General features: G+C 41.0%; 1 protein-coding gene across 6 annotated transcripts; it reads left to right on the forward strand.

Moving 5' to 3' along the window:
• The first annotated feature begins 333 nt into the window (after window positions 1-333).
• On the forward strand, window positions 334-13,615 carry LOC124140005 (putative per-hexamer repeat protein 5). 6 transcript variants are annotated; one of them, XM_048384403.1, is made up of 10 exons: window positions 334-1,411; window positions 3,807-3,848; window positions 4,221-4,574; window positions 5,286-5,747; window positions 6,594-6,665; window positions 7,988-8,020; window positions 8,763-9,266; window positions 9,591-10,376; window positions 11,727-11,798; window positions 12,462-13,615. In XM_048384403.1, exons 1-10 carry the CDS (start codon window positions 1,351-1,353, stop codon window positions 12,650-12,652), a joined length of 2,577 nt encoding a protein of 858 aa, XP_048240360.1. In that variant the 5' UTR covers window positions 334-1,350; the 3' UTR covers window positions 12,653-13,615. The 6 variants fall into 6 exon arrangements, with proteins under 6 accessions (XP_048240360.1, XP_048240361.1, XP_048240363.1 ...); XM_048384404.1 differs by having other exon boundaries at window positions 335-1,411; window positions 8,763-9,224; XM_048384406.1 differs by having other exon boundaries at window positions 335-1,411; window positions 8,763-9,182.
• Window positions 13,616-13,962: the final 347 nt, after the last annotated feature.

Genomic DNA, 13,962 nt, shown 5'->3' on the forward strand with positions numbered 1-13,962 from the left:
TATTCGCCGAAACGAACGAGATTCGAACCTTAGCCGAGATCCCAACACGGTAGCGGGACACAACTCAATAAATACGGACACCTTAGACTTTCGGATATAACAAGTGAGTGAGTGAGTTGGGTTTTAACGCCGCTTTTAACAGTATTCCAGTTATATTGCGGCGTGTCAGCTTAATGTGGGAGGAAAGCCCGAAGTGATGCAGGTCTCAGACGTTTACCACTGAATCCCACGAGCACGGGTATGGTGCTGACAAACCTAGAAACATAATCGGGGCGAACCGGGATTCGAACCCACAATCATAGGTTTCTGGCATGCCCAAGGGACGCACAGCGAATCGCGGCGCCTCAGACGACTGGGCCCCCCGTGCCCCCCGGATATAACAAGACCTGATGACCCCCGCGCCCATCATCCTTGATACATGTACGGAACTTGTATCCATGACGACCACATCGTTATGACCGAGTAACTAATCACGATAATCAAACAGATTACTCCGTCACAAACATTCACACCGCTTACTCATAAACATCATGATGTCAATGTTAGACGATGTAAATATATAGCTCTTGATGTCGTAATATTTACTTGTGATAGGGTAGTCACGAGTAGATCAACTTCCAGGAACGTGATTCCCCTTTAATCACCACCCGTATTACCACCCCGATATCCACTACAAGGGTATTGTACACAGGGCGTGTTCCAATTGACATCAAACATCCAGAAACATATATCACAATCTTACTATCCGCTAAGCTGGATGCCAGTCATCTTATCTATACTGTTTCTAACATGTGGGCCTTTGTCCACCAATGCTCCACCCGTTCTGACAACATACCGCGGTAGTCATCTCAGCGTCAGTTTGCTTAAATATATATGTTAGGCCTGCGGCTTCCATTGGATGCTGTACGTATAGCGTTATATTGACGTTGACATTGTGTAGCAATCCTCATCTTCGCGAGTGTATTTGAATAAGCCAGAACTGCTTTTATATGGTTTAACGCCATTGGTCTGTGAAAACATGAGTGCATGAATAGAGTTGTATGGAAACTGAAACGATTTCGTAGCAGCACCTGAATGACTCTGCTACGTTAGGTTTATGTTACTTTCACACCGTTTGAATGGAGGTTACGTTGTTTCTGTCGGGGTTGATTGCGTCACATACTTGAGGAACCTTTTGACTACAACTGTCTGAACTCGCCACCAGAGATCTGTTGCGGATGTCACATCCAGTGAGAGGGGATCTACCATGGATGTTACTGTATTTCCTCGTGTACATCGGGAACAGTTTCGTCACGCTGATCGAAGAGTATTGACTTCACTGCTTGTCGTATTGTAAGAGATCATTCCAAGATGAAAACGTGTAATGGGTTGACCTTTGTTGTGCTGCTGGGGAATACATTGTTCCTGGTTGGTGAGTATGGGCTTTTCACATACCAGGTATACATGCTATGTATTCTGAACTGTATACTCAAGATATTGTTTTCTCTGTGATGTCTTCGACCTGATTCTGCAGTGGGTTACGTATAGATTGTGGATATTGTTAAGTGTTCAGGCATGATAAATACAACACGGATAGACTATATGTTTAGAGTGTGAAAGTTAAGTAAAATATTTATAAAACAATATATTGTGTGACATACTGTGTGGGTTTGTAGAAATAATGAATGTGTTAGGGATAAGTCTTTATGTTGCATGGTGATCAGTATTTGAGGTAAACTGTTGATAGGGAAGAATGTTTAGTGTGTGAGATGTAGGCCAAGGACATAACTTTCATATTTGAGAGATACACCATTGATAGAACTTTGCTATGTGTTTGAATGATACAATGTGAATGCGACTACAACAATTATATAATGTGCGAGATGAGATTGCAGTACGAAAGGATCCATGGGTGAGATCTGCAACATGGAAATGGCTAAGGGATTTGTGTTTGAGGTATGCAGTGTTTATGAGATGAAATGTTTAGTGTGTGGTAGATGCATATTGTGGATAGGACTACATGATCAGTTTGTGTGTACATGCCGCGTTTATTGTGTGAGACATACAGTTTGGAAACTTTAAGGACGACACGTTTGGTGTGTCAAAGATACAGTTTTTAGAAATTTAAGGACTACACGTTAAGCGTTGAGAGATAGTTTGGAAAGGAATACACGTTCAGTGTATGCAAAATCCAATGTGAAAAGGACTCAATCTTTTTTGTGTGAGAGATATAGTGAGCTTGAGACTACATGTTTAGTGTGTTGAAAATACACTGTGGAAAAAAAATCTACGTGTTTAGTGTGTGGAACATGCAGTGGGGAAATGACTGCACGCTTTTGTGTTGAAAACACTGTGTGGAAGGGACTATAGGTTTAGCGTGTGATAGATACTGTGCGGAAAGGATGTTTAGTGTGTCAGAGAGACATTGTGAACACGACTACACGTTTAATGTGTGAACAATACTCTGTGGGAATGACTACATGTTTAGTGTGTCAGAGATACAGTTTGGAAAGGACTGTACGTTTTGTGTGTGAACAATACTGTATGGGAGTGACTACATGTTTAGTGTGTCAGAGATGCAGTTTGGAAAGGACTATACGTTTTGTATGTGAACAATACTGTGTGGAAATGACTACATGTTTAGTGTGTCAGAGATACAGTTTGGAAAGGACTATACGTTTTGTATGTGAACAATACTGTGTGGAAATGACTACATGTTTATTGTGTCAGAGATACAGTTTGGAAAGGACTGTACGTTTTGTGTGTGAACAATACTGTATGGGAGTGACTACATGTTTAGTGTGTCAGAGATGCAGTTTGGAAAGGACTATACGTTTTGTATGTGAACAATACTGTGTGGAAATGACTACATGTTTATTGTGTCAGAGATACAGTTTGGAAAGGACTATACGTTTTGTATGTGAACAATACTGTGTGGAAATGACTACATGTTTATTGTGTCAGAGATACAGTTTGGAAAGGACTGTACGTTTTAAGTGTTTACTGAGCGGAAAGGATTACATGTTTAATGTGAAAAAAATTCAGGACTACATTTTAAGTGTGCGGGTGACAAACACAGTGTGAATGCTTTTTCAGGACTGCATGTTTAGGGTGTGGATGTAGATATAGTATGTCTGTGAACATACAAATAACGTGAACATGAATTACGAAATATATATACTTTAAATATATATACTAAGTTTATTGTGGTCTTAATATGAGCATCCGTGTCAGTAGTCTCAAACTTTGATTTAACACACACACAACTAGCAGAGATATAATATTGCTATATATACTTGCCTTCACGTCTTATTTTTATTCATTTCATTGTGCCAGTTACATGTATCAGTCATCAATGTCTATCTTGTCTTAACTGCCCCTTCTAGAGATGTACATGTTTTGTCTGTTCTATATGTTCTTTACATGTTGTTGCATGTTCGCTTCGCCCTTTTTTATTCGTACTTCTATGCTCACCAAAACCTCCACTTCGTATTGATAACTGTGGGAAATCTTGTAATATTAAAAAAACATATTGTTCATAAATTACTGAAATTCACTAATGTGTGTTTTAATGCTGATCATGAACTGTGTAATACCATTTATAACTGGAACTGGGATAACCAAATGAATTGATCTGTCTCGCTATTTGTGTTGTTGTCAGGTCAAAAATGAAAAAACAGCCTAAAAATTCCCAGCCTTATTTTCTTTAATTACTTCTTTTCGAATACCTGTTCCTATCGTAACCTGCAAGTCACTGTGGAGGTTTTAGTTGGAGGCCATCTTGATCCCTACTGTCTGATATCTTCTTTCATCCCTGCTCCTCTCAGGCCACGTTGTTCGCTCTGCCTGCCCAGATGACGGAACACCGGGTAAGATGCTACTGGTCGTTTGATAGAAGGTTGATAATCAATTTTGTATATTTATTTGTTGACTTGTTCTTGTGATCTTCGAAACCCACACATGTCCCACGTAACACTTATAAAGCCATGTGGAAGTCACAGAACTAATCTTTTAGGGGAAGTATAGTTTTGATAATATGAATTAAACGTCCAATTTACTTCAAAAGCACTCTTCATTAAATGATTATATTTACGACATGTACTTATATTCTATTCTTACAAAACAGTATACTAAGGTTGTGTCTATATCTATTTATTTTATTGTTCCCAGTACTAGAAGGTATGTTTACAACTCTATTATTTTCTGTCTTCTTGTATGTAATTGTTTCAATTGTTCGTCAGTGCTGCAGATGTGTACAGCAGAATCACTAAAAGTGTTTGGGGCCTACCTAGACTCAAAAGGCATGGCGGATGCCTACCTCGAGTGTTCTTGCAGAGTAGAGTCCTCTTCACCCGTTGTTGTTACTGTGACCCCGAGCAGCACACTGAACCCCACAACATGCAAGTTCACAGATGTGTTTTTCAATGCTGGACTGAGTAATGCCAATTATAACTGGAATTGTGATAACCCAAATGGATTTTCCACGGTAAATGAACGAGTCGACAACAGAGGCCCTCTCAGTTTTACTATCAAAAGGACAGACACGACGAACAGCCCTGATCCTGGATACTGCATTCTTCTTACAGCACAGACGGGTATGTTTTCTTTTTGCTACTAATATTTCTTGTACTTTATCATAAATACATAAATACACACACACACACACACACACACACACACACACACACACACACACACACACACACACACACACACACACACACACACACACACACACACACACACACACACACACACACACACACACACACACACACACACACATGTAATTTTGACAGTATAATTTACTTAAAACACAAGTACATCAATACATGTATGTGTGTGCATGTATGTGTGTGTATGTTAAAAAACTATGTATCACAGCGGATGCTGCGCGAGTGATACAAAAGAAAGAAATTATACCTTACCAATGTATGGTCATACATGTCATACCAATGTATACTTATATCAGTTTCGTGTATGACACATCATAGCACCGACATTCAATTTATGTATTGACAAAATTGATCATATGTTTTTTTTAACACATTGGGGATTGCCATGATGTCATCAAACGCGTCGCACTCATATGATCCTGGGTTCGAATCCCTGATCACCCAGATAAAGATACTAGGTTTGTCATCACCATACCCGTGTCCTCGTGGTAGCCCTACTGACCAGGATGTAATCTAAGAAAAACGTCGTGATATAGCTTAAAATGCGCCGTTTCATCATTATCGTCTCTCACGTACTAATATGCAACATTGGGATTGTGTATTAATACCAATTAAAACTACACATTTTAGTTGTTGATGTCATATGCGGTGAACAGCTTCAAACAACGTCAACAACTACAAGACGGGGCATGAACACGATTGATGCGTTTCCATTAAAACGTCGGACCACCACTGCACCTCCGGTCACAACGACAGAGACAACGACAACGGTAACAACAACAACAACGACGGCAGATACGACATCGCCCATTACTTCAGCATCGACAGAACAAACAGTATCACCAACAACGTCCCTACAACGAGATACGACGCCGCCTGACGTTACGTCAACATCTGACTCATCCAGTAGTTCAACAACAACTGCACCCGCGCTATTCTCATCATCTGCATCCACTACAGATGCAACAACACAACCAGCATCCTCAGACTCATCCAGTAGGGATACGGTATCACCTGTCTCTGTGACCGCGAGGAATACGTTCCGGCGGGATAATGCCACCGTAGCGATTCTACCCTTCCCTCCCTTTAAAGGTAAATATTGCCCTACGTGCTTGTCATGTATACACAGCCACATCTTTGGATGGCTTCTTGAAATTGGAAGAACGTGAAGTCATGTCACTTTAGTGAATAACATCATGTCATCGATGACGAGGCAAAACAGTAGCCTCAACCGTTACAAACAAAATTGACGTTACAATTTATAAAAGTTTCATTTCTTCTCATACAAAACTATATTGATATTGTTAAATCTACAATTTATATTGTTTTTGATATGTGGTGGAGCATGATAGGTTTTTAGAACCAAGTACATACAAAGGCAAATAAGTATCAAATAAAATGATCACAGAGAAACACTGAAACACTGATCCTAGTGTCCTCCCATTAGTTATAACAACTTTTCTGGTTGAGTGCACAACAAAGTGCAATGCTGTTACCTTGATTGATAATGGAATGACCCATAACTAAACAACAAGATATAACAAAACAAAAAGACGTGCTAAGTTAGATGTACTTATCATATAAATGTTCATAAAATCTGATCCTGTTTTTACAAAGCTTCTAGTTCTTTTGCCATTCGGACAATATGACTTATGAAACATCTTATTTGCATTGATTTGCTCTGATTACTGCGAATATAACTGCATTTCACTGAATATCACCATGACCATTGCTCTGTTTGAGAGAGTGACATTAACATATTCCAATAGTTTAACAAAGGTTCATGGAGATTGAACTGAAATAGAAAGTGTCTAACAGCGGCACAGCGCATTGCATTGGACTTACCCCTTGTTGGTCGTATGGAATATATGGAAAAGATAGGAACCACGTCTTATTGTTTGTGATGTATCCCCTATTTGAAACATGTTTCCAATACAGCTACTACTATCACAACAACGAAAATACAGGGGAGGCTACTCCCCGCCTTGCCAAGTCAACCAGTGTTTACAGGTATACGAGGGACGAAGTTGGTGTAGATGTTGGGTCACCTCCTGGAGCTTATGCTTGTAGTCTAGTCGGCTCGTTTGTATAAAGATCACTCTAGTTGATATAATTTTATTTTTGTTGGATATGTGCAAAGATTTGATATTTAACACACTATGAGAATTGTGGAAAAAGAACAAAATGTAGAGGCGGTGGATGTGATTAGGGCGAGTTACTCTAGAAAGCTTTGGTGTGGCTGTGATTTTAGTTTGTTTGCACATATTTTGTGGTGCTTTCACGAGGTGCATGGAGACTTTGGAATAATGCATGATGTGTGGCCTGACATTGTCGTGGTTTACTGTCAAAATGTGGCTCAAGGTTCTTAACGGGCATTACACCACTAGGGTGTGTCTATTGTTTTACCCAGTTGTAACTACCCTGTGTGTTTACGTGCTGTGGGGGAGTAAGCCTTGGTTCTGGGTTTTGCGTTATTGTGTGAAGTGCATTGTATTACAGACGTGTGATTATGCTTGTCGAAGGAGGCGACTAACGGGATCGGGTGGTCAGCCCGCTGACTTGGTTGATGCATGTCATCGAATCCCAATTTCGTGAATGGATGATCATGATATCAGTCACTTGATTGTCTGGTCCAGACTCAAGTATTTACAGACTGCCGTCATATACTTGGAATATTGCTGAGTGTGGCGTTAAACAACAAACAAACAAACAAACAAACAAACAACAAACACTTAAACAAAACATTTACGATCTGACTAATGATCATATTGGACTCCTCCAAAATTATCATAACAGACTGAAGCGCGAAATACTGACAGTTGAAACACGACTCACTCAATATATATCATAAGTGTCCTTTAATTTTTGTTCGGTCATACCTTCGTATATCATTGACCCGAATCTTGTAGAAACATGATGCGAAACAAAAACATGAGTTTTGAGCAAAGGGACGACCCATGGGCAAAACATTTTTCTCCTCGATGGGCGAAATATTTTAATAACGCTATAAAATCGTTGAATTAAGTTAAAATGAGTTAAATTTTGTGTCATGATACTTGAAAAAAATACATTTATGTATTTGCGAAATAAAACATGAGTTTTAAGTAAAGGAACATATTCTCGCCCATGGGCCTACCCATGGGCGACTCGTCGCCCATGGGCGAAATAGTGTAATTATTGAGTTTTTGAACAATTTAAAAAAAATATTTCTTCCTTGGTATGTTCCCATGAAAACAGCATGTTTAATTTTGTAAATACCTTTGACCGAGACTATTGGGTTTCCAGAATTAAAATGGGACGTGTTTGTATGACATGTGCTATCATATCCCCAGGTACAACGACGACATCAACTCCAACTTCTTCAGGTAACGGTCTCAAGGACTAATTGATTCCTTGTTCAATTACGGGGCGGTCGGGTAGCCTAGTGGTTAAAGCGTTAGCTCGTCACGCCGAAGACTCGGGTTCGATTCCCGACATGGGTACAATGTGTGAAGCCCATTTCTGGTGTCCCCCGCCGTGATATTGCTGGAATATTGCTAAAAGCGGCGTAAAACCTCACTCACTCACTCAATTGTTCAATTACAAATTTTTAAGCATTAAATACAATATGCAGATATTTTTTACTCATAGAACTAACGGGTTTACTGAAAGACTTCTAATGAAGTTGCTGAGGTGGAATGTTTAATGTGGTCCCATTCGAAATATGAAGACATTGTTTATGCCGTAAGTATGGATTTGCCGAGGAATGTCATTACTTAAAAAGAATCACTCACGTATATTTTAATCCCGCACTTAATACGCACTAATTTACACAATATACATATATTACTGTGCAAAATGATAATATATATTATTTAATGGTGAAGGGTTGCACAATGATAATGAATTTAACGTTTTTATCATTCTAACTGCATGATGTTGTTATATATGTTGTAAATGCGAATGTATGTAGTGTATGATACTCTGTAACGTTGCACTAACATCTCCAGAACCGAACACATCAACACACAGCGGTACAGGGATCACAGGTCATACTTCTGATATGGTATCAACGGTCAGCACTGTTGGCTCTACAAGGATTGATAAAACAGGTGGTATTTTTCACAGGAACAACTGATAACACAGGTGGCGTTACCGACACTGCCACAGGTACAACTGATAACACAGCTGGCGTTACCGACACTGCCCCAGGTACAACTATTAAATCAGCTGGTGTCACAGACACTGCAACAGGTACAACTGATAACACAGGTGGTGTCACAGACACTGCCACAGGTACAACTGATAAAACAGCTGGTGTCACAGACACTGCCACAGGTACAACTGATAAAACAGGCGGAGTCACAGACACTGCCACAGGTACAACTGATAACACAGGTGGCGTCATAGACACTGCCACAGGTACAACTGATAACACAGGTGGCGTTACCGACACTGTCACAGGTACACCTGATAACACAGCTGGCGTTACAGACACTGCCACAGGTACAACTGATAACACAGGTGGCGTTACCGACACTGCCACAGGTACAACTGATAACATAGCTGGCGTCACAGACACTGCCACAGGTACAACTGATAACACGGGTGGCGTTACCGACACTGCCACAGGTACAACTGATACCACAGCTGGTGTCAGAGACACTGCCACAATGTGCAAAATGATAATATATAATATTTAATGGTGAAGGGTTACATAATGATAATGAATTTAACGTTTGTATCATTCTAACTGCATGATGTTGTTATATATGTTGTAAATACGTAAACTATGCATGTAGTACGTGTATGATACTCTGTTGCACTAACATCTCCAGAGCCGAACACATCAACACACAGCGGTACAGGGATCACAGGTCATACTTCTGATATGGTATCAACGGTCAGCACTGTTGGCTCTACAAGGATTGATAAAACAGATGGTATTTTTCACAGGTACAACTGATAAAACAGGTGGCGTTACCGACACTGCCACAGGTACAACTGATAACACAGCTGGCGTTACCGACACTGCCCCAGGTACAACTATTAAATCAGCTGGCGTTACAGACACTGCCACAGGTACAACTCATAACACAGACGGCGTTACCGACACTGCAACAGATACAACTGATAAAACAGCTGGCGTCACAGACACTGCCACAGGTACAACTGATAAAACAGCTGGCGTTACCGACACTGCCGCAGGTACAACTCATAACACAGACGGCGTCACAGACACTGCCACAGGTACAACTGATAAAACAGCTGGCGTTACCGACACTGCCGCAGGCACAACTGATAACACAGGCGGAGTCACAGACACTACTGCTACAGGTACAACTGTAGAAACAAGTGAAAGTGGAGTCAAAACTAGCACATCGGCGATCGGGATAACGGGCTCTGCTACAGATTCTGGAGCAACGGCATCAGGCACATCAAGTGTACCATCTGGTTCGAGTTCTGGAGGCCGCACATTTTCTTCTACCTCTGTCATAACCAATACCCCGTCTTCCATGCTTACCTCACCACATGTATCCACTATTAACAGTATACCCTCCACTACACTAACTCCCCGTGTACCCGGGGTGTCTACAGTGTCTCCCACTATACACACAACTAACACAGGGAGTCCTGGACAAGATACGTCCAGCACCTCAACCCTCACGACAACAGGTGATATTACAGGACTTACGCCCAAACCACCACAAGCCGCCGTGTCCGACACCAGGGAACTTATAGGTAAGTGGTATGTTTAACCATGTGATGATTGTATGATTTGATTGTTTGTTTCTCGTTTAATGTCGCACTCAGCAATATTCAAGCTATATAAGTGAGTGAGCGAGTAAGTTGTGTTTAACGCCGCTTTTAACATTATTCCAGTTATATAACGGCGTGTCAGCTTAATGTGGGAGGAAAGCCCAAGTAATGCAGGTCGTAGACGTTTACCACTTCGGTGAAACCCACGAGCACGGGTATGGTGCTGACAAACCTGGAAACATAATTGGGGCGAACCCACAATCATAGGTTTCTGGCGTGCCCAAGGGATGCAACTCTGAGCAGCGAATTGTGGCGCCGTAGACGACTGGGCCACCCGTGCCCCCTCCAGCTATATGGCAGCGGTCTGTAAATAATCGAGTCTGAACCAAACAGCAGGTCACTGATATATTGATCCATGATCCCCACTGTAAGGGTACAATGACAAACAAACAAAAGTCACCGAGCCTGGACACCAGGCCACTAATTATAAGTCACCTCTTACACGAGCAGCATAGGTAGCTTGGAACTCATTTTAATTTCATGCAAGACAAAGCATTTGTTTTGTAATAGCCGACAACGGTTCAAGCTGTATAACACCTGCCTGTAAATAGGGTCAGTCAGCACAACCCATGCCATCGCAATGCGCTAACGCAGAACACAGATTGTCACCCCCGGATCTTCATTGAACGTTATATCCAATCCCTGTGACGCACAGTCTGCAAATGATGTATTCTGGACCGATCAATCCTCACGATTAACATCAAGATTACTTAACTTATATAGCGACGTGCATGAAGGTGTGCGTGTGCCCGCGCGCGTCTGTGTTTGTGTGTCTGCTTGTACTGGTCAGGACTAATACTGGTTTTATAGTGCTAGCACACTGATATACCATGCCGCAGTTTAACATGGATGCCCCATTGAGACACATCATACTGACTCCCACCCGACGAATCCTTGTTTATATCCCCTTAGTGCAGAACGCCAGGCAGGGTAACAACAAGTTCCATCTTTCAATGTCTTTTGGTATGACTCGATCGACATTCAGCTCTCCGGGCATACACTCTATCCACTGGACCATGAAGGCGGTCAATAATAAAATGATTTGTTTATACAGTGTGTCCAACATGTACTATGTGTACCCTTTACACATTCTCTGCAAAATGTTGGTCGTCGTTACGTTTACATACTATTCCGGCCAGTATTGTAAACACTGAGATTGTAAGGAACAATCGAAATGGCTTTTTATTTGGCATCTACACGTTCTCATTTAATGAAGTATATCAATTGTGGCTAAACACACATGTAATATTGATTTACTAACATCTGTTTCAGGGTTGGTGGTCGGATGTATCCTAGGAACAGTCCTTCTCATAGCCATCGCTGGCGTCTGTCGATATTATCACTGTGAGTGTGTTAATTGGTATTGATGAATCAACATTATGGAACATTACGAATAGTTGAATTTTCCACAGTCAGTATGGCTTGAATAGCCATTTTTTCGTCATGGGGCCTATGCACAAAATAAAACATTGTATGTGGATGTTCGCGAGCTACATTTAGCTCAATGAGTGATGAATAACAATATCCTTCAACATCAGTCCGTGCTCAAGAAGCTCACGAAGTTATGGTGTCATGGTTTTGTTTGTTTTTCTGTAAATAACTGAGTCTGGATTGATATCACGAGTATTGGGATACGAGGACATGCATCAACCAAGTCAGTGAGCCTGACCACCCGATCCCGTTAGTCGCCTCTTACAAGCATATTCGCCTTTGACGGCAAGTGTGGTGTCATGACGGGAGAACCATTCAACCATACATGTATGACTATCCCTTTGAAGACGTTGGCCGAGTACAAAACTGTTTCTCATTACTTAATCAACACACTGGAATAGTCGAAGGCGAGCGTTTTGATCATGTCAAATTTCAGTATTTTCATTCCCGCCTCGCTTACACCTTATACATCATCACCATCCATCTATTTTGTATTTCCTCCTAGAAATCTGAGTTAGGAACTATCTTAAACCTATAGATACACTAAATGTTCGAGACAACGCTTTTGTATTTTAGCAAGTCGGAGGAAGAGCGATCCAGAGTCCGATGCGTCAACTGATTCAACATCTGACGGGAGTTGGGACAGGACGCTGTTCAGTAGAAGTACTCTGGTGCTCAAGAGTAACGCCTCCACCCTGATGTACAAGCCCAGCCACGAGATCCTCTTCCCTCCAGTCAACTACCTGCCCACGTACAAAGTCTACTGAGTGAACTGCGTGGCACTGACAGTTGGACCTCGTCTGAGACTCTCCCAGAACATGCAGTGATGAAGATGGTCGGCATCATGTGTTGATGCTGTGTTGATGCTGTGTCAGGCCCATTGGTGCCAAACGAAAATGGCTTACTTCTGGACACTGGCTGTGTGGGTTATCGTTCGCATATGGGATGTCGTGGTTCCTTGCCCTGAAGTCCAGTTGTCCTAGGTTCCGGGTGTCCATGTGTCCGGGTGTCAGAAGAAGCAGATTTATGTACAGTTTACATGTATTCAAAATGAGAGGAAAGACAAGGACGAGGACAAGGTTTACCATACGGTTTCTTTGTTCACAATTCAGTCTCAAGATTGCTAACTGATACCCTCATCGACCTTATCTTGTAATACTCCAAAGCAATTACTCCTGATGGATTAATAGCCTGATATGAATTTATTTATATATAATATTTATCAAAATAAAAGTTTCGTACATTCTGTTTCAGAAATGTTTTTTGGGGGGGGAAATGTACGTATGCAGGAACATTACGCTGTGAATTGTTCACGTAGACCACATTCTAAATCCCATTTTGTAATGTTACTTCCACGCATATATGTTTGCGTAAATAATTGATTGGTCATTATAGAATTATCAAGTTATATCAGACAGCCAATGGCGCATCGTTGAATAAGTACTGTGTATGGATTAGTTAATTATATTGTATACTACGGGTTAGTAGAGTATATATCAAGTGGTCTTTGTACATATGTACTATTTTGTCCACGGTTTCACATTGTGATAACAATATACTACTCTGATACTCTGACATGTAAAGCCGTATACTCAGCTAAGCATTTAGTAACTTCTTGTGAAGAACTTTTAAACATGTTATTTCATACTTTTATATCATTGTGATCTTTTTTGTACATGAACAATTGTATTTATCACATATCTGTCTATAATATATGAATGTAAAATAAAACTTGCATCCACTTAGCATCGTCCACGTTGTGTCTCTGCAACAAGTAACCTGCTGCACAAGACTGCACCAAGAGAGTAAAATTCGTGAGGGCTTGATCAAATCGCATCGGTAATTATACAGCTATATGGTAGCAGTGGTAGTTTTTTTAAAATTTATTGCAAACTTCGACCACGAAGAGGTACATTCAGTTGTTTATGGGGGGTACGGCGGTACAATTCACTGACTACAATGAATCACTTTTGCATACCAGAAAACTTGACAGTAACATACACGTGCTCGTGGGTTTCACCAAAGTGGTAAACATCTGACACCTGCATCACTTCGGGCTTTCCTCCAACATCTTACT

Source organism: Haliotis rufescens, unplaced genomic scaffold, assembly GCF_023055435.1.
Source record: "Haliotis rufescens isolate VD_foot unplaced genomic scaffold, xgHalRufe1.0.p SCAF_5, whole genome shotgun sequence".
Classification (NCBI taxonomy): domain Eukaryota; kingdom Metazoa; phylum Mollusca; class Gastropoda; order Lepetellida; family Haliotidae; genus Haliotis; species Haliotis rufescens.